General features: G+C 40.2%; 3 protein-coding genes and 1 long non-coding RNA gene across 4 annotated transcripts; 2 read left to right on the forward strand and 2 right to left on the reverse strand.

Annotated features, from left to right (window-relative positions):
- The first annotated feature begins 1,505 nt into the window (after nucleotides 1-1,505).
- Nucleotides 1,506-4,614, forward strand: LOC115597355 (uncharacterized). Its single transcript, XM_030443191.1, has 7 exons — nucleotides 1,506-1,927; nucleotides 2,027-2,094; nucleotides 2,189-2,297; nucleotides 2,516-2,664; nucleotides 2,786-2,934; nucleotides 3,025-3,184; nucleotides 4,114-4,614. The coding sequence occupies exons 1-7, from the start codon at nucleotides 1,914-1,916 to the stop codon at nucleotides 4,134-4,136; spliced, it is 672 nt and encodes a 223-aa protein (XP_030299051.1). The 5' UTR covers nucleotides 1,506-1,913; the 3' UTR covers nucleotides 4,137-4,614.
- Nucleotides 4,615-4,777: 163 nt separating this feature from the next.
- Nucleotides 4,778-6,268, reverse strand: LOC115566309 (uncharacterized). The gene is made up of 4 exons (XR_003980973.1): nucleotides 5,784-6,268; nucleotides 5,453-5,523; nucleotides 5,140-5,284; nucleotides 4,778-4,862 (listed from the first exon to the last, which is right to left on the reverse strand). It is a non-coding gene; the product is annotated as an uncharacterized LOC115566309 (long non-coding RNA).
- Nucleotides 6,269-6,477: 209 nt separating this feature from the next.
- LOC115566308 (galectin-related protein B) lies at nucleotides 6,478-11,562 on the forward strand. The gene is made up of 4 exons (XM_030392131.1): nucleotides 6,478-6,613; nucleotides 6,944-7,029; nucleotides 9,152-9,332; nucleotides 9,474-11,562. The coding sequence occupies exons 1-4, from the start codon at nucleotides 6,587-6,589 to the stop codon at nucleotides 9,615-9,617; spliced, it is 438 nt and encodes a 145-aa protein (XP_030247991.1). The 5' UTR covers nucleotides 6,478-6,586; the 3' UTR covers nucleotides 9,618-11,562.
- Nucleotides 11,563-12,046: 484 nt separating this feature from the next.
- On the reverse strand, nucleotides 12,047-15,775 carry plek2 (pleckstrin 2). Its single transcript, XM_030392130.1, has 9 exons — nucleotides 15,671-15,775; nucleotides 15,299-15,463; nucleotides 14,703-14,887; nucleotides 14,479-14,570; nucleotides 13,847-14,034; nucleotides 13,601-13,702; nucleotides 13,391-13,474; nucleotides 13,026-13,104; nucleotides 12,047-12,438 (listed from the first exon to the last, which is right to left on the reverse strand). The coding sequence occupies exons 1-9, from the start codon at nucleotides 15,722-15,724 to the stop codon at nucleotides 12,311-12,313; spliced, it is 1,077 nt and encodes a 358-aa protein (XP_030247990.1). The 5' UTR covers nucleotides 15,725-15,775; the 3' UTR covers nucleotides 12,047-12,310.
- Between the last annotated feature and the right edge of the window lie 2,167 nt (nucleotides 15,776-17,942).

The following is a 17,942-nucleotide window of genomic DNA, read 5'->3' on the forward strand; positions in this document are numbered from 1 at the left end:
CCAAATTTTCTAACCCATATGTGTCCGAAATTTTCTGAAACTATCAAATTCTCCCTTCGATGAAATTGAGCAGTAAGAAGTGATTTAATTTCCTTTGTGTTCCATTTAAAATCAAATCTATTTAGCACATCTTTTTGAGGGGTGTAGTTTTAGCTTAAAATTTGGGAGTTTTGCATATTTAATTTATATTCAGAATAAGTTCCAAAGTCTTTTAGTGTAGACATCAACCTAGGGATGCTAACCTCTGACGCTGTTATAAGCAGTAACAAGTCATCCGCATATAGACAAATATTTTGCTCCAAGCCTCTGACCATTATTCCTTTTATTACCGGGTCATCCCTAATGGACTGTGCTGAGGGTTCGATAAATAGGGAGAAAAGAGCTGGGCTGAGCGGACAACCCTGACGGCAGCCTCGCTCCAGCTCAATGGGCATGACTGAGTGATTTTTTTCTGTTGATCACCTTCTTTAAGTGTGTGGTTAAAACACTATTTGCTCTTTAAAGGCCTCATACCATTCGGCCGGAAAGCCGTCTGTTCCCAGTTCCCAGTGCAGCTGAAGGACACAAACGAGAGCAGGGATGGTTAAGAATAAGCTGCCGATGTAAACAAAGAAATGTTGGAAATGTTGTTTAAATATGTATAATTACAGCCTGACCGCAACTGGACTTTTGAGGCCAATACAAATATTGAAACGTGTTTGTTTATATCAGCCATTAGTCATTTTGTTAAACATTAACAACAGTCTTGATACAAATACCTTAGATATTATCCAGGCTGGTAGAATGACTACGAATGGCAATGTCAGTCTGTCAGCTGGTCGAGTCAACCAGACTGAAATATCTCAATATATAGAATAATACTGACTTTGTTATTCCAGATCTTACTTATCTTGTGAAATATCTGATTACACAAAAGAATTGTACAAAAACAGAGGACACTGTAAATTCACTTCTGCACCTGGAAATTCATGGAATTGTACAGTTACCACTGCCCATGTTGGTGGGAGTGCACATCTGGCAGGTTTGTGTGTCTTGTTTTCATCTAACTTATATGATAATAATACATATATACATTGGCAGTATTTGTAAAATATTCAAATCAACCACAAAAAATAGATTAAAGCTGCCAGTGGCTGATCCAGTTTAGACTCTTAGACCACCGGTAATTCGAAAACAATCTTCTTAGTTTAACTTTAAATCACACAAAAAAGAAAATTTAACATCATCTTTTTAAGGTAAGTATTCAATCTAAATTAAGTTCATTCAATTCAATTTGACTAGAGTCTTAAAGTATCTGGTTTTGATCTAAAGTACAAATAAAAGTAAATAGTATACTATGTGTCAGATCTGACATTCAGCATGTTTCTGATTATCAGAATTAATTCAAAAATGTCTTCTTCTTTTTTGGCTCTGGTGTAGGAAGTCATCTACAAAGTAACTATAGTAAAGTAAAACATAGTGAGTTAAAAGTAAAATACTTCCAAGATGTAGTGGAGTGGAAGAATGACATAGTGGAAAACAGAGATACTCAAGTAAAATACCTCTAACGTGTACAGTACTTGAGTGAATGTGTTCCACCGCGTATGACACTCTTAACATGTCATCTTATCTCATCTCTACTTTTTATTCACAACTTATCAGACTATATTATTTTTGACATTGAAATGTCGACAGCTGGTGAAAATGAGATGACTCAATTTTGTCCTGAGTGTTGAAACATCTTGCTTGAAATGGGAGTGGAGATCTCTCACCACTGAATTTGTGATGCAACATTTCCAGTAAGAGCTGGAAAAGGAAGAGAGAGAGAGAGAGAGAGAGAGAGAAGAGAGACCACTGCGCACTTCACCAAACAAAACGTGGTGCAGCTGGATTGTTGTTTTCAAAGCAAGCACACGGATCTAACTTGTCCCAGCATGAAGTTAACGAGGTAAAGTTGATAATTCTCTACTTTCCCACCCAAATAATCCCACCCGTCGCTCTTAAGTAAAGAAAAACAGCTTGTTTTTCTGTTGTGTTTCCCCTCCAGGCCAGTTGGCACACTGCCCGTCACCCTGCTTATTGTAGGAAACATTGCAACTTCTATCGCTCGCTCTGGTACGCACATATACGTGGACACAGACAGCTTTAAAACGGTGGTTTGTGTGTGAAATAAAGTCTAATCTTGTGGTGTTGTGTTCATTTTGTACAGTTTTCCAAAATCTTGATTGTACCCACGACTTCCACAGTATGTCCTGTGACTTTGACGCACCAGTCTGCTCTGGATACAACCTGACGCTTCGGTGCCTCAGCTTTGAAGAGTAAACTGATTTAACTTATTTCTACAGACTTAAACAACAAACTTCTATTTATTTTTCGTAGTTCTAGTTGATTCATCAAATGGTAATAATCATCCGTTTCACTAGAATATTCAGTAATGCATTCATATAAAGTATATATAGAGGATCAGCCTGAGAAGCGAGAAATATTTAACATAGCAATGTTGTATCCATACATTTAATTATCTGGTGTTCCACAGTGAAAGTTCTTGCATTTTCAAGAAGTGCGACAGGGGAAAGTGTTGTTGCTCTACCCAGATGACTATTATCTACGGGGAGGATCACAATGCAACAGTTTGGAATGGAGCTGTAAACTTGGTCTCCAAAATCATCAGCGTCGCCGATAGCTGTGAGTTGACTCCCTTTTTGTTAACCGGAAATCTGCATCTGCCTGAAACAGACTGATCCGGTCCTAGAGTGTCAGAGTGGAGCGGGAGAAACTCACTTCTCTTGCCTCTCTTCTTTCACAGTTAAGCCCAGAGCCCCAACAAATGTCACAGTGGTGGAAACCGACGTGAATGTTAAAGTCACCTGGAGTCTGAACATGGATCACAGGCCCAGTCTCAGAGACGACTTGAAAGCTATTGTGACTTATCGTGAAAAAGGGGAAACACCACAGGTAACGGTGTCACGACTGAGGTCACTTGTCCTGGAGATGTAGACACAGACACGGACTTTTAATTATGTCATATGTGTTTATCAATTCCAGGTATCTGAACCTTTCAAACCAACTATAGTTAATGGACTGGGCTACTACGAAATAAATAGTAAACACATGGAGCCAAGTACAACATATTTGGTCAGTGTGAGGAGTGTGTCCTGGAACAACCTCCCCAGTGACAGCAGTGAAGAGGTGGAATTCACAACACGTGAGTGTCATCTTTACAGTCCTTTTGTCAGTTTTTATGCAGTGTTCTGTATATTTCTTTGCAGGACTTCGCTGAAAAAGCTTCGGAGACTTAAAATAAAAGTGGAAGATGGACCTATTGTATAAGAGATTAAGCACATGAAGAGTGTAAAATAAACAGACACATTATTCAAAAGTCTTGGACTGCTGAAAACCCTAAAATCAACTTTATTTTTCACTTCATCTATACTGTAAACTTGATTTACCAGTTATTCAAAACCTGCTTCAAAATAGAAAAAGTATATGTTGTTATGATGCTATCTCTCATATTTAATGCAGTTTGTCATCATTGGGTATCTGCTGGCCAGTCAATGACAGCGTTCACAGACGGCGGCTATCAAAGCGTGCACCGCTGAATTTTCAATACACTAATTTTTGGGGGCTTCTTTGGATTATAAACATCGTTGAGATATGTTGGAAATAAAAGGGAGGAAGAGGGTGACAGATCGGACTGCACCATGACTTCTCACCTCACACCACAAGCTGGTCTGCATTACCCTGACGACACCTTGAAGATTGTTTGATAATGATAATAATGCTGTAAAGTTATTTAAAGAAATCACATCTGTGCACTTTAAGATCAGCTGCTTTGTTTCCTCTGTAAATACATTGCAACTGTGCTTAAACACCCACGTCTGTACACAGAGAAACAGAAGAAAATGTGAAAACAGCTGCACTTAGTTCATGTATTTCAATAAGTGTCGATTGTGGATTTTCCTGAGTTGTTTGCTTCAGGGAGACATCACTGCTGGGTTTACTGAATGTTGTTTGAATGCATAAGAAGCAATTTCTACTGACTTCAGTTATATTGTTGTGACGGCCCTCCTGCTTTAGCAGGGCCTGCTGTGGGTGTGTGTGTGTTTTTCCTCATGTTTGTCTGTTATCCTGCAGGTTCCTGGTTTGTGGAGTTATAATCAACACCCCTGGACGCACCGGATCAGTCCTCCCAGGAGTATTTCAGACCTGGCTGTCTTTGAGATGCCCTCTTCATCTTTTGGTTCCCTTCTTTTTGGGCTCTCCTGTTTTAAGAGCACCATGTTTTTGGTTAGTTGGCCTCGGCCTGTTTACTTTAGGTCCGGACTTTAAGTATTGTTTGGTTATTTGGTTAATAAAATGGTTCATTTTTGCAGTTTACACCTTGTGTCTCTGTGATTGTTGCTGAAATTTAATGAGAGAAATCCAGAGACAATTTTCTCGCTGTTTGAGCGCGTGGCGGACACAAGAAAGTGGTTCTCTTAGCCAAGGCCCACTTTCTGTTTCATCAACCACGAAGATGGATTAAAGCTGCCTAAGATCCACTCAGTTACTCAAAAATCATCATGTTAAATGGAATCACAAACCGAAGTATGTTGATATAAGTGGATATACACTGAATAAAATAGTCTTTGTCAAGATTTCTTGATGTCCGTCAATGTGTTACACAAGTCTCTGGGGAACACTCACAATTTTACTTAGAAACAAACCTAACCAATTACTTGTACTGGTACAAGAATAACTCACTCAGACATCCAACATCCAATCGCAGTGGTACCTTTAAACTGAAGATAAAACGTCTGCCGATGAAACGGTCCTCAACAGACTTCAGCAACAACGTGGATCTGGTTGCTGCTCCGACTGATCCATCCAAGTCCTCCACTAACCTACACAAATTACAGAGAGTTAACTAGCGAAACACAGCAGTTTCTTTGTAGTACGGGCCTCATTCTGTGTAGGTCCACACAATCCACACAGAGACGATTTAAACAAAAAACAATGATAATAACTGGAAAGGTGTATGTAAGGTGCTCCATATGCAGTCTAAATGTTCAGTGGTTGCAACTACATAAAGCTGGAATAATGTGGAGAAATCATGTGCTTACACCAGAGTGATAAATTGCAGATATCTGGAGTACATGAAAGACCATTCTCCACGCTCACCTCTGTAAACCGCTCGCATGAATGCCAAAGAATGGGTTCAAGCAGGCTCCGAATGCTGTTACACCTGTCCCGGGCCACCTTCAGTGAGAGGCGATACCCGTGTTCAACCTGGTCTCCCAGACAGCTGTAGCCACACCTGGAACATCTGCATCCGTGGCGGAAAAGACAGATAAACATGTGTCCGTGTAAAAGAGTAAGAGGATGATTTGTTTACCTGCTGGCATTCATTTTCAGGGAAGCCAGTCAGTAACCGCTGTTTCCGCTTTACAAATCACACCAACAAGTATTTTCCGTTGTTTGTTTGTGCGGTTACCTCGTCGCATCCTGCTGTTCCACATCAACCCTCGACAAACAGCCACCGCAGCAGGGATAAAACAGACTTCTCTGAGGAAGAAACACATGAAAACGTTTTTTTTGTGTAGCGTATTTAACGCACTTAACTTAAGAACTGGACGATGAGGATATGTCTTTGTCTTTTTCGGTTTAAGTTTGTACAAAAAAAAAATGTGCAGTGCCCTAAAAAAAAAGAAGAAAAAAAAAGTCAAAATGCAAAAATAAATCAATAAATCCCATAGTTGGGTAATTATGGTGCAAAAACATGTTTATTTGTATGATAGTCATGTGAAATGTAACCAAATGTGTACCTGTGATAGAGTAAGACATCAGGAAGAAGGTGGAATGATAACAAAGAGCTAATCTATGAAGGAATTAGTTTGGTAAAAGGTCAAAGTCAGATAACAGCTTTTGACTTGTATTTGACCATAAAGTCAAAATTCAAGAAATTCACTATTTCTGGATTTCATGCATGATAGGAGAAAGTTTTATGATAACAAGACAATGTTAATGAGCCTGCATGCTGTAGCCACCAAACTATACAGCATGGTCTGCCTGCAGAGGAGGGAGGAGGGCTCCCTGCATCAGCTGTGAGCTGGGTGTGTGAGACTGGACGTGGTTCGGTGGTACCCCGGTCCACATCGACAGTAAATGCAAATAACGTTGTTCTTGTGGCGAGAACCATCTGGCAGGGCTTTGAAGCCGAACTTGCCATTCAAAAGACCCCCTTTCTTTATCTAATCCTGCGCAGGGTGGTTTGTTTCGGCTGCCATCGACTACAACGTGCCTGCTGCATCGCTTCCTGATTGCCCAAACTACGTACGGAGCGTGCCGAGGGTCAGAACGTGCGTGCGTGCGTTAATCGCGCGTAAAAACAGAAAATCATAATTTACGACATTAAGAGGAATTATTATCTCGTTTACTATGACAGCCCTAATTTATTCATGTTGTAATATAATCCCCCCCTCCCCTCCCATCATCACTGCCAAACTGGGAGCCTGTCTCTATGACAACCTGGTGCAGGCGGGGTCTGCCAGCTGGAGGCAGAGTCAATCAGCTCTCAGTTGGCATCTCACCGCTTTAGACCTCCACACCGCATCACGCCCTGAGTGGAATGGAAGAAAAGGACAAGAAAGACCATGTATGTATCCGCCTTTTATGCATGCCTTGCAACATTCCTGCAAAAATTTTATTATATTCATTGTGTGAATTTTACATTTTGGCGTGGCTCGCTGGCAGAAAAAATCAAGAAGAATAGTTTGTCCAGCTGAGTCACTGATTGTTAAAAAAAACGCGTGGATCAATACAGCTATTGTTCCCATCGGTGCTGTAGGTGGCAGCTCACCGCACATTAAGACAGCAGCCGGCTGCATGATAATGGACCAGCCTGTGCTAATAAACCCATAAGTGTGCTGTTCTGTTTGGAGGTACAGGCCTCATCCTCATCTAAAACATCTCTATTGTTTCACAGGGGGAGTATATCGGAGCGATAAAGGGTGGGATGCGGCCTTCAATGAAACTGGTTATTATGGGAATTATTAACAAAAAACCAAAAAGGTAAGCACAGAGGAGAAAAAAAGCGCATTATACATTATTGATATTTGCACTGTTGCACATATGACGTGGCAGCAAATATAAGTGGGAGATATATATATATATATATAAAAAAAATGCCCTGTTGGCTTGTCATTAAAACAGAATGTCCAAGCTGCTGTTGTCTTTGCCAACCACCCATCTAGTCTCTTTTTCTGGGAAAAATATATTTGTAATGCCAGTGAGTCTCCTAATTATAGGCTGGTGCGCTGGATGTGCGTGGGAGAGGTTCAAATCCCATGAAAATCTAAAGAGTCACACTGGAATTACTTTGGTTGATAACATCAGTTGGCTATTTATTTAGTCAGTCGTCATTTTGTCCCGTAAAAGACGACAATTAGGCTGCACACACACACAAAGACATGCTGTACAAAAATAAACTTAGTTTTTATGTCACAAAACTTTATTTTTAGCTGCAGAAACATCAGGAAAGGTTTTAAGGACAAATTCTCTCAAAGGACCCTTTTCCCAGACACTGAATGTAGCCAGACTGAGCTTTTGATTTCAATCATATTCTCTATTTCTTTGTGATTACATGATTCTTATTAATGACTGTGTTTGTGTGAGACAGCTGCAATTAAAAGAGTTAACCGCTGGATCAAGTGAAATGTAAATTACTAAAGATGTACCATAGGATTCCCTGCAAAATGAAACATTAGTTTATGTGTTTAGCATGTAATCAGAGCCAAATATAACGCGATGATCAGTGTTAACAGAAGTGTTCAAATCATTTACAATTTCAAAGTAGTAATAATACATTATAAAAATACTCTGAAACAAGTAAAAGTCATGGATTCAAAATGTTAGCTACTTAAGTTAAAGTACAGAAGTGAACTTTATAACTATTGAATTATGCAGAATGGACGTTAGATTATTGTGTAAAAACATGTCAGCAATGTTGCTAATTTAAATTAGCCTAGTTTCACCTAATCTTGGATAGTGTAATGTTCTATAAACTTACTGTATCATTTGTTTTGTCTGTAGAACTATTAATCTGTACACTTTCTTTAGCTGTTGGATTAATCTGTAGAGGTAAATGTTCTTTGTTTTCCTCTGAGATAGAGAATTAAGAAACATGTAAGAAACAATATTAATACTCAAGTAAAATATATATGCTGAGTTATTTTCCACTGCGGACACGTTTTTGGAAATAACTAAGATTGCAAGAATACAATAAAATCCTTTTTATTTAGATTATAATGGAGAAAAAGATGCTTGGGACAATTTATTATCATATATTTTAAGTTTGTTGATTTAATGTTTTAGTGCAAGTTGGAAAAATCATAGGGGGAAAAATTACATGCATTCATTTATCACATAAATATAACAAACAAAACAAATATAGTTAAATAAAAAACTATGCCTCAAACATAACAGACAGAATATCAAACTGTAAAATGTATGGCCTCTGTTACATATTTTTGTCGCAAATGTTAGTTGAGAAAAAAAGGTGTTTATAGCAGGCAATAAATCAATATCAGTTCAGTTTTCTATTTCCTAATATCTGACTAGGCTTTACTTTTTGCTCTCATGATCATCAATGTAATTTGATTAAACTGTCATTTATCAAGATCATTTGTCAATCAGGGTTTCTTCACTACATACTTAATTACTACATTACAGTAGTCGTAAAGACCAGCAGAGGTCACTGTTATCTAAAGAATCTACAGGTTTATAACTCAGACAGTCAGAAAAGCTCAGCAGTGTCAGCGTTAATGTAAAAGCAGTATGTCAGTGTTATAGTTGAGGTGGAGCTCATTTTGAATTATTCTGTGCAAATAATGATTATTATAATCCAGGATTAATCTGCCAGTTATTTCCTCCATGAATCGATTGATTGTTTGGTTTGTGAAAATTTTGAAAATGGGAAAACATGCTGTCACAATCCCCCAAAGCCCAAAGTGATGCCTTCAGGAGCGCTTCACTACAATATTTTCCTGTTACATGTAGTGGAGAAGAAGTCAAATCACCTCAAAATTAAGTAACTGAGTAAATATACTTTGTTACATTTCACCACTGCATGTCAGTCATTTAAAATTCAGCACCACGTTTGTGTGTTCCTGATCTGTCGTGTGTGTTTGTTCAGCATTGAGCTGATTCTGTCCAGCGCTCCTCTGGAGGAGGACACAGACGGCGACGTGGGACTTCAGTTAAAGGTCAACTTCCCCGATAAAGCCGTCCAACGCAACGCCCGCCTGGCTGGGAAGTGGGGTAAACCTGAAACTACCCTCTCTTTCTTTCCTTTTGCACCTGGAGAATCCTTCAAGGTATGTGTAAAATCTTTCAAGCCTTTAGTAGATAGTAGACCGGAGTCACTCCTGTTGTTCAGTATATCGCATGTAACTTTCAATGCACAGCTTTAGATATATAAAACAACTAATTTTCTTCTGGTCCTCTTTGACTCTTAGATGGAGATAGTTTGTGAGCACCAGCAGTTTCGTATCTTGGTGGACGGACAGCCTCTGTGTGGATTCACCCACCGGGTCTCCCCACTCGCCTCCCTCACTGCCTTACGAGTCTTCGGAGATGTACAGCTCACCAAGGTGGCCTAACACCAATGATTAACAAAAAGAAAAGAAAAAAAAAACATACAGAAGGATGTTCTGGGACAGTATCAAATACATACGTTTAGAATTGAGCTACTTTTTCGAGTGAGTAAATTAACCCGCGGTGGGGACGTTGTGTCTCCAGATCCAAATGAAGTGACGCCTGCCTCGTAATCACGTGTTAAGACAAAGTGCCTTCACTAGATTACCTGTTTGGAGACTTGAAGATAGTGACTGATCGTGACAGTCATCAATGTCTTATATAAACTGAAGAATGTGATTTGAGCTGAAGTGAATTAAGTTTTAAGCAACAATGTGGTCAAAGCTATAATATTTTCCCTCAACGAACATTTGTGCAAACACGATGTGTCACCAGTGTGATTCATCTGTCTTTGTGCATCTTAAGGTCCAGTGTGGAGGATTTAAAGAAATCTAGCAGCAAGGCTGTAAATTGCAACCAACTTGAATACCCCTCGTTTAACCCTACCTCCCCTTGTGGCCGCTAAAAAACCCAAAGGGCCCTCTCTGAAGCCATAGTTAGGTTTGTCTGTTCATGGCGACTGCAGAGACAGAGACACGCTCCCTCTGTTTATATAAAGGGCTCATTCTAAAGCAACTAAAACTCAATGATTCTCGCGTTGCGTTCCAGTCGAGCCAGACGAGCTCGAACATTTCAGACTTACCAGAATAAGTACAACATAATGTCACTTCAAGTTCCTACAAATTCATCCACCCCGGCTTCCTGAAGAAGCAGCTGTCTGATGTCACACAGCAAAGGCAGCAGCGATGGGAGGGTGGGAGGATGCGTTTGTAGACTACAGTATTTGAATTAAGCTAGTAAATGGAATATCAAGATATGTTTCCAAGTATAAAAAGGTTGAAAAATAAGATGTATAATGGCACACGTTACCTCACGCACTATGTTTCCGCCTCTGTGGGTTCAATTGTGCATACAAATGAGAAAGAAATATCAGTTTGTTGTGGTAAGCCATGTTTTCGTTTACTTTGGGTGAACCTGGTAAGTTTAGGGCCCTGACACACCAGGACGACAGCCAACTGTTGGCACTGGTCAGCCCTTGTTGGCAGCTTCACGGCTGACTTAGCATGTTAATTCAATGTGAGAAATCACTCTGATCGCTGTTTAGTTGAGCGAACAAGTGCACAAGAAGAGAAACATAACGTGATTTGTCCCCTTTTGTTGGGTTTTTCCTTATTTTTTGCCTCCACGTCTTCCCGAGTGCTATTTGACACTTTTTAGCAGACATATTTTTCGATTAGAAGTAAGAGTGGCAGGAAAAAAATGCCGCTTTTTTAAAACAATGTATTGTATTTGAGTCCAGAGTTTTCTGGTTTCCTATTTTAAATGCTGAATACAGACTACAGCCTCCTAGCAGGCTGGACACTGACTTTCGTCTTTGTGGTGTGTTCAAGTGCAGCTTTTGGATGAGACACTTGCAACACGAGGAAACATTCTGACTGACTGGAACGCAGCATTACTTTCAGGTGATTGTACACCAATAAAAACATAATTATAAACCTGATATTTCTGCCTTTAAATCCCCGTTAATCCTGCACACCGGACCTTTAAATCTCAGACGTTTGTCTTTGATTTCTCTGGGGTTAACCTTTGGAAGCACTTACGTTTACGAGCGCCTGCATGAAGATGAATGTCTCTGAACCTCGATTGATTGTCATTCTGTGCCCGACTAAGTACTGTAACAGGTGTAAACATGTAAAACAACTTCTACGTTAGTGCATGCCAGTAATACATACAGTACGTTTCCTCCCTCTGAGCAGGAAGGATTAGGTTATGTCACACTTTTGAGTTATTCTACCTTTGAAAAGCTATTAAAACCCACTGGTTTGTGTACGTGTCTTTTATCACTAGCACTTTTTATGTGAATGTTTCATATTGACTTTACTTCACTGCAATAAATCACTTTTGTTGTTATGTTGTATTGTTGTTTCACGCTTTGAGGTTGATTAGCAGCTGCTTGGATTCACTCCAAAAACCCCACGTTATCATATATGACTGAGGTATTGTGTCACTTTTTATTATTTCACTGGAACGGGCCTCTAAAGCAACGCCAGCTCAGCCTGAGTCATCCAGATAAAGGCTCGACTCAGCTTGCTGAGTGGGAGTGTCTGTCTGATTGCTGGAAGCATCCGGCATGAATAAAACTTGATGATGGTGACGAATACCTCCGCAGACTGTTCAGGCTTCTACTTGTACTTCTTCATGGTGTCGGGTCCTTTGATTACGTAACGGTATCTCTTATAAAAATACTTCCCTCAGGGCTTCTGCAGGGTTCATCAAGTTTTTAATACCAAATGTGTTAATGCTTAACAGGTCATTACAATATTTGACAATTAAAGAAGTGTAGTATTGAGTAAATGTGTGGAGTTGATAAAAATAACTGTGGAGAATACAGTCATAATGATAATATTTATTTATGAAAAAATATTGTAAAACATGTGAAAAACATTTAACTTAAATTGAATGATTACAGGATAATTATTTACAACTGTTGGGCTTTTAAAACCCTTTGAAATGCAGAATAATTAAACAGAGAGCAATAATCAAGGCATTACAGAAATGTTACCTTTAACACTTTCATCTGATTGCATGGTCCCAGTGTGTTGCTACAGTTTACCAGTATACATTCACAGAATGTGTAAATCCAGTCGTCTTCACTGCTCTACGTCTGCTCTCTGATGGCTTCTATCCAGTCCATCTTGTCCTGGTGGGTCGGAGCCTGGATGAAGTAATGTGTGTCGGACTGGGTGATGATTTTAAACAAGTTGCCTTGAATGTTGCCTTTCACACCTGTGTGAGGGGAGAAAACAGAGTCAGTGAAAAGTATAACTGCATCAGGATCAACACTCTGGACAGAGAGAAGCAGAAATAGTGCAGAAACTGTTGTTTTCTTTGAACCCTTTCTTTTTATTTTTGGTTCCCTGGAAGGTTTTAGAAGGATTTAAAGGAAGACTTTGCCTCCTAATGAAGGAGGATATAGTTTCTTGACACTGATCAGTGTTTTAAAAAGTACTTACTTACATACTTGAGTTAAAGATATTGTGTTAAAATATGACCTCAGTAGAAGTAAAAGTCACCTGTAGGAATAGATGGGTTCTAAAGTATATGATATTAAATGTACTGAAGTATCAAAAGTAAGAGTAAAAGTAAATTATACACATATTTTAGAAATTCTTACAGTTTATACATAACACTATTGGTTGAAAGAACATTTGCATGGCTGATTATAAGGCATTATCTGCCAGACATATAACCACAGTCAAAATAAGGAAACCACAACCATTTCTTCTCATTACTGGTCCTGGCTTGGCTACTTATTTGCTTGTTTAGAGGTGAAAATGTTTCTGAGGTAAGTGGAGTTGGAGACATTGACTCACCTGAGGGAACTCCATTATCGTCCAGAGAAGACACCAGACAGCCTCGCAGCGTGAAGCCGCCACTGGGGCTGATGTCATCCTGACAAGTGATATAACAAAGGAAGTGGATTAGACTGACTCAGGTTTGTGGATAGGAATTATCGAGTATTATGAGTAATGTGTTGGTGTCATAGCCGGCCTGAGGCATACAGTAGAGACAAACAAAACAACTGCCTTGTTTGGGCAGTGTCCATGTTTTAGTAGTTATTTAGTTTCTTTACCCTGTTTTCATATTTGCTGTGTCTGTAAGTAAATTGACTTTCTTATAGTTTTGCCTGTTTGATTCTGTAGCCCTTTGTAGGTCCTAGTATGACCTGCAGACTCACCTTTGTGGGATCAAAATAGTGAAGAAAAGCTGGTTCTGAACGCAGCACAAACAGTCTCACTTTCCAGTTCTTCCTTCTGTGTCCCTGTGAACAGAGGAGGGGTGTCGGGTTAGTTTGAGGAGTCCTCATGTCGCCATTAAATTTGTCAAAGTCATAAGAAATAACTGTTATTTTCAGCGTATTGAAACAGGGTTAACACCGTGTGTTTACCTGTTTAAGCAGATATCCTCTCTTTATCACCTTCCCACTCATCTCCACTGCAGACAGCGACGTCTCTGACTTCACGCTGCCTCTCTTCTTCAAGCTTTCAGCCTGTAAACAGTCAGTGAACACCAACATGTTGTGGGTTAATTACTGCACTGCCGGCTCAATCAATGGGTTCACAATAAAAAATCTGTGTGCAATGTTGTCAGTAAGGCTCTGGAGGTCAGTACACCAAGACTTCCTGGTACTCACAAAGCTGTACAGTGCGGTGGAGTCGTCCATGAACTGCTCACCGAGGCCGGCGGTGCGGAGAGCCTCCACGCTCCTCAGGCCGACGGTCCGCAGGCAACCCTCCTCCAGCAGGGCCGAGGCCAGCGTCACGGCCTCCACGCGGGTCAGAGTCAGCTGCATGAACACCAGCCAGTCCACCACGGCTGAACCTGCAGGGACATCACATCTGTATATGACATGTCTGTGCTTCACTATGAATTTTAAACAATTGGCATCCATTATCTCAGCTGCACATTGGTGGTAGTTTCGTACCCTAAAGTGGCTAAAAAACTACCCTCTATGAAAACAAATTTAAATCTGCTAGATCCAGATTTTTATTAGGATCTGCATCAAATTGTACTCACTCATAGATTGATCGTGATGTTTATCATCAATTTCCATGCATTTATTCCCTGAGAAATGTATGAAAATGTCTAAAAATGCATCTTGCAATGTTAAAAGAGTGAGGAAAATCTCTGGATCTGTCCCTTCATCCTGATGTGCACCACAAGTTAATGTAGTCTGTTCTGTGTCCAAACCAAACCTCCACCCAAACTTGTGTGGGTGCATTTTAAATGATGATGGAGAAGAACAACCCTGCTGAAGAGGCTCACCTGAGAAACAGTTGCTGTAAGTGCTGCCATGCTCCACATGAGCGCTCATGTTGATCCCACTGTGGACGTCATACATGGCGTCCAACACTTTGCTTTAGAAGAGACAAAGAAGTGGAGAGTGGAGAGTTATAATGAGATGCTGTGGTCATAAACAAACAAAACAGTGAAAGCATAATAATGTTAAACATGCTGCAAAGTCTGTGGGCGAACAGCTGTTTGCTCACCTCAGATTGATGTTGTGTAACTCGGATCCAGCAGCGTCCTCCTGGTTTGTCACCTTCCTGTCTTCAGTCGTCCGCAGCTTGTCGACGGCAGCGGTGATGTCAGCGGCCCAGTCATCCCTCTCTTCCCGGGAGCAAGCCTCCAAGAAATGATCCGCCCCGTTCTTTGTGTCGAGCTTGAACACCAACTAGGAAAAAAACACATAAAAAACAGAAGATTGATGTTCAGGTTTGTTAATGACAGAGTGGTCGGTTAGAACAGATAACATATTGATGATGGAGATCAGGTCCTGACAAAACAGAAAAACCTGAGGCAATAGATTTTTATCATCGAGGGAGGTGTGAGAGGAAGGTCTCAGCTGGGGGAGCCGCACCTTCACTGTGGTTTCTACCAACAAAAACATAAACAAAGGAAAATGCTGCATGCAATCTTATAGACAGCAGCTGAGACATGCCATGAAGCTTTCTGTGAATACCCGTCATGTAAATATCTTTTTTTTTCAAGAATCAAACCAGCTGCCCCTTTAAACGCCATCAATCATCATCCTCTGAAAAGTTAATCTCTAACCCCACACAACAAGTCGTCTGGGATAACTCACCGGTCGATTTTCGTACTCCAGGAAAGGACAAGTTATCTCACAGTCCTTCAGGAGGATTTTCCCCCGCTGACACGAGTCCCTTTTGCCTCCTTCGTACTTGTAATACAGCAGCTTGTCTGACATCAACACGAACCAGCGCGCCTTCCAGTTGTGTACAAGGTGACCCTGCATTCAGATGATTAAAATTAATCAAACATGTGTGTTATTCCTGGAAAAGGAAGACACTCTTTGCTCTTTCAAAGACACTGTTCTTATATCTAACGTATACAAGAATGATTGTACATGAGATACTTCAGAAATAGTCAAAACTACATGTCAGACTGACTCAATTAAACCTATATTTGTTGTATTATTTCACAAAAATTGTCTCACCCTTTTCACCAGGAATCCCTCTCTTAGAACCTCGTTCTTCTTGTCTGTATCCATGCTGTCCGGTGTGATATTCACAACTGAGCTGCCTGTTCCTGCCTGCTCAGGTTTTTAAATGTAGAGGGGGAGAATAAAAGTGAGTCACCCCTTGTTCACACCCACACACCGTCCCTGAAACGCTCATTCCAATCCAAACCTGCACTTTCTGCCCGTTATCACACGAGGGCGCAAAGACTCCTTCAGAGGCTCAGCAGCATGTGAGGAATTCAGATCCTGGAGATGAAGCTGTACGGAAGTTTTCTTTTTCTTTATCCAGTTTTGATGAGAAACCAGCAGCTGGTGGTCGAACACAGCTCTGCTTTGTTGCAGCTGCTGCCAATAGCAGAACAAAGTGCACATGGTTAATGAGAGTAATGTGGGTATTGAGCTTGAAGGAGTCTACTGAGACTCTCCATGTGGCCCTGCTGGACATTGTTCTCTTTCTTCCTGCTCTTCTCAAAAGAAAGAACACGAATAAACAGAAATCTCTGATTGTTTCAAACCACAAACGCCACTTGGGAGCAGCGGGAAACAATAAACTGACACACAGTCCTGTCAGTATAAACTTTAAAGCACACAATATGTGATTTCTCAATCAAAACAAAACAAGATGTAAGCAGCGTGGGATCATGGGAGTTGTCATCTTCCTCTAAACAACAGTCATTGCCAATGAAAATCTATCTTCATGATTCAGGCAGAAAGGTTTATGGACGAGTTAATGTTGTAAAGTTTTATTCACATTACATTCAGTCTCACTGGCCGACTTCCTTCTGAACTCTGACTCAATACTGCAAGTTATAGCGACAGGTGACCGAATGAAACGCAACGTTACTGTGAGCAAGATTACAGATTTCTCTGGATTTGAAGTTTTTGGAATCATATTGGATTATGTAAGTACACAGCTCAGCAACATATTTAACAAAGGCTTTTAGATATTTTAATGCAAAAACATTAGCTATTATATCTTCAGTTAAGTTAGTTTGGGCCAACTGTCAGGAAACAGTTACACACTCACTGTATGTCCAGCAGACATATAGCAACAATAACAATAATTTGGTGACATATTTCTGTCCAATATTCACTCTCTTTTGTCAATGTTTTGGTCACTACCAACTCCTGAGGGATTTATCTGGCTCGTTTTCTGCTAAATGCTCAGACATCTTCACAACAGACAGTGTGTTTTAGGAATGCAAGTGACTGTGAAGTATTAAGACTGACTGTGCAGTTCAAGTCTTCAGTGTTTTAGCATGTTTAGACTTCTGTTTAGGATTTTAAATGTTATGACTCTGGTGATGGTATCAAAAAGGTGATTGACAAAGGAACGGTTTCTATCTCCGTGGTTTCTATCTTGCTAAACGAATGAGAATTTCTGACAATAAGAAAGAATATCACCATCACTTCTTAATTAATGACCTTTTGTGACATTTACAGAAACAATTTCCATGATATTGATGTAGTTATGGGGAATCTCTTGCACAGTTTTGTCTGACTGAATACATAACATCACACATCTTTTATCTCAAAAAGAGCAAATTCTGCAGGAAATTATCATTATTCCTTAAAAATCCAGTCTGCAAATCCTCATCAAGTATCCTGCAGAATTAATTTGTTGAAGAACTTTCTTATTTTTATTTTTCCTTCAAGGACTTCTGAGTTTTTCCAACAGGTTGTCGGACTTTTAACGTCATACTATCCTTTATTCTACATGAAAACTAGAAGAAGAGTCTCTCCTCTCTGCTGCAGGACTCCTCTAAAGTCCCCATTGTGTCTCCCAGGTGAAAGAACCTGCACCTGCAAGAATGCAGCTGTAAGACGACAGGAATGTGCAGCAGATCCAGCGAGGCAACCAGCCAAATAAGTGTCAAAAGGAAGGAGTCTGTTAAACACATAGAGGAACAACAACCCCAAAAAGTCCTGCTTCTGAGACTCAAACACCTTTCGTGAGTGAGAGCCACACATGCTCCTCTGAGTGTTAAGTCAAGTCACTTGTTAAGGTGTGTCTGGAATGCTCTCTGTATAACATTAACCATAAATCAAACATTAATTAAGCAAAAAAAAAAAAGATGATGTGTTTTGGCACGTCAGGATATGACGGGCTCTGACGCAGGTCAGCTCACGCGGAGCGGCCGGTTGTCTTGGTCACGCTCACTTAAAACGCAAACACTCGCCGGAGTCTGTTTTCTTGGTCCACAGACTTATTGTTCAGTGGGTGTGTGCTTGTGTGTCCACGTCCACA

This window comes from Sparus aurata, chromosome 16 (assembly GCF_900880675.1).
Source record: "Sparus aurata chromosome 16, fSpaAur1.1, whole genome shotgun sequence".
NCBI classification, from domain to species: domain Eukaryota; kingdom Metazoa; phylum Chordata; class Actinopteri; order Spariformes; family Sparidae; genus Sparus; species Sparus aurata.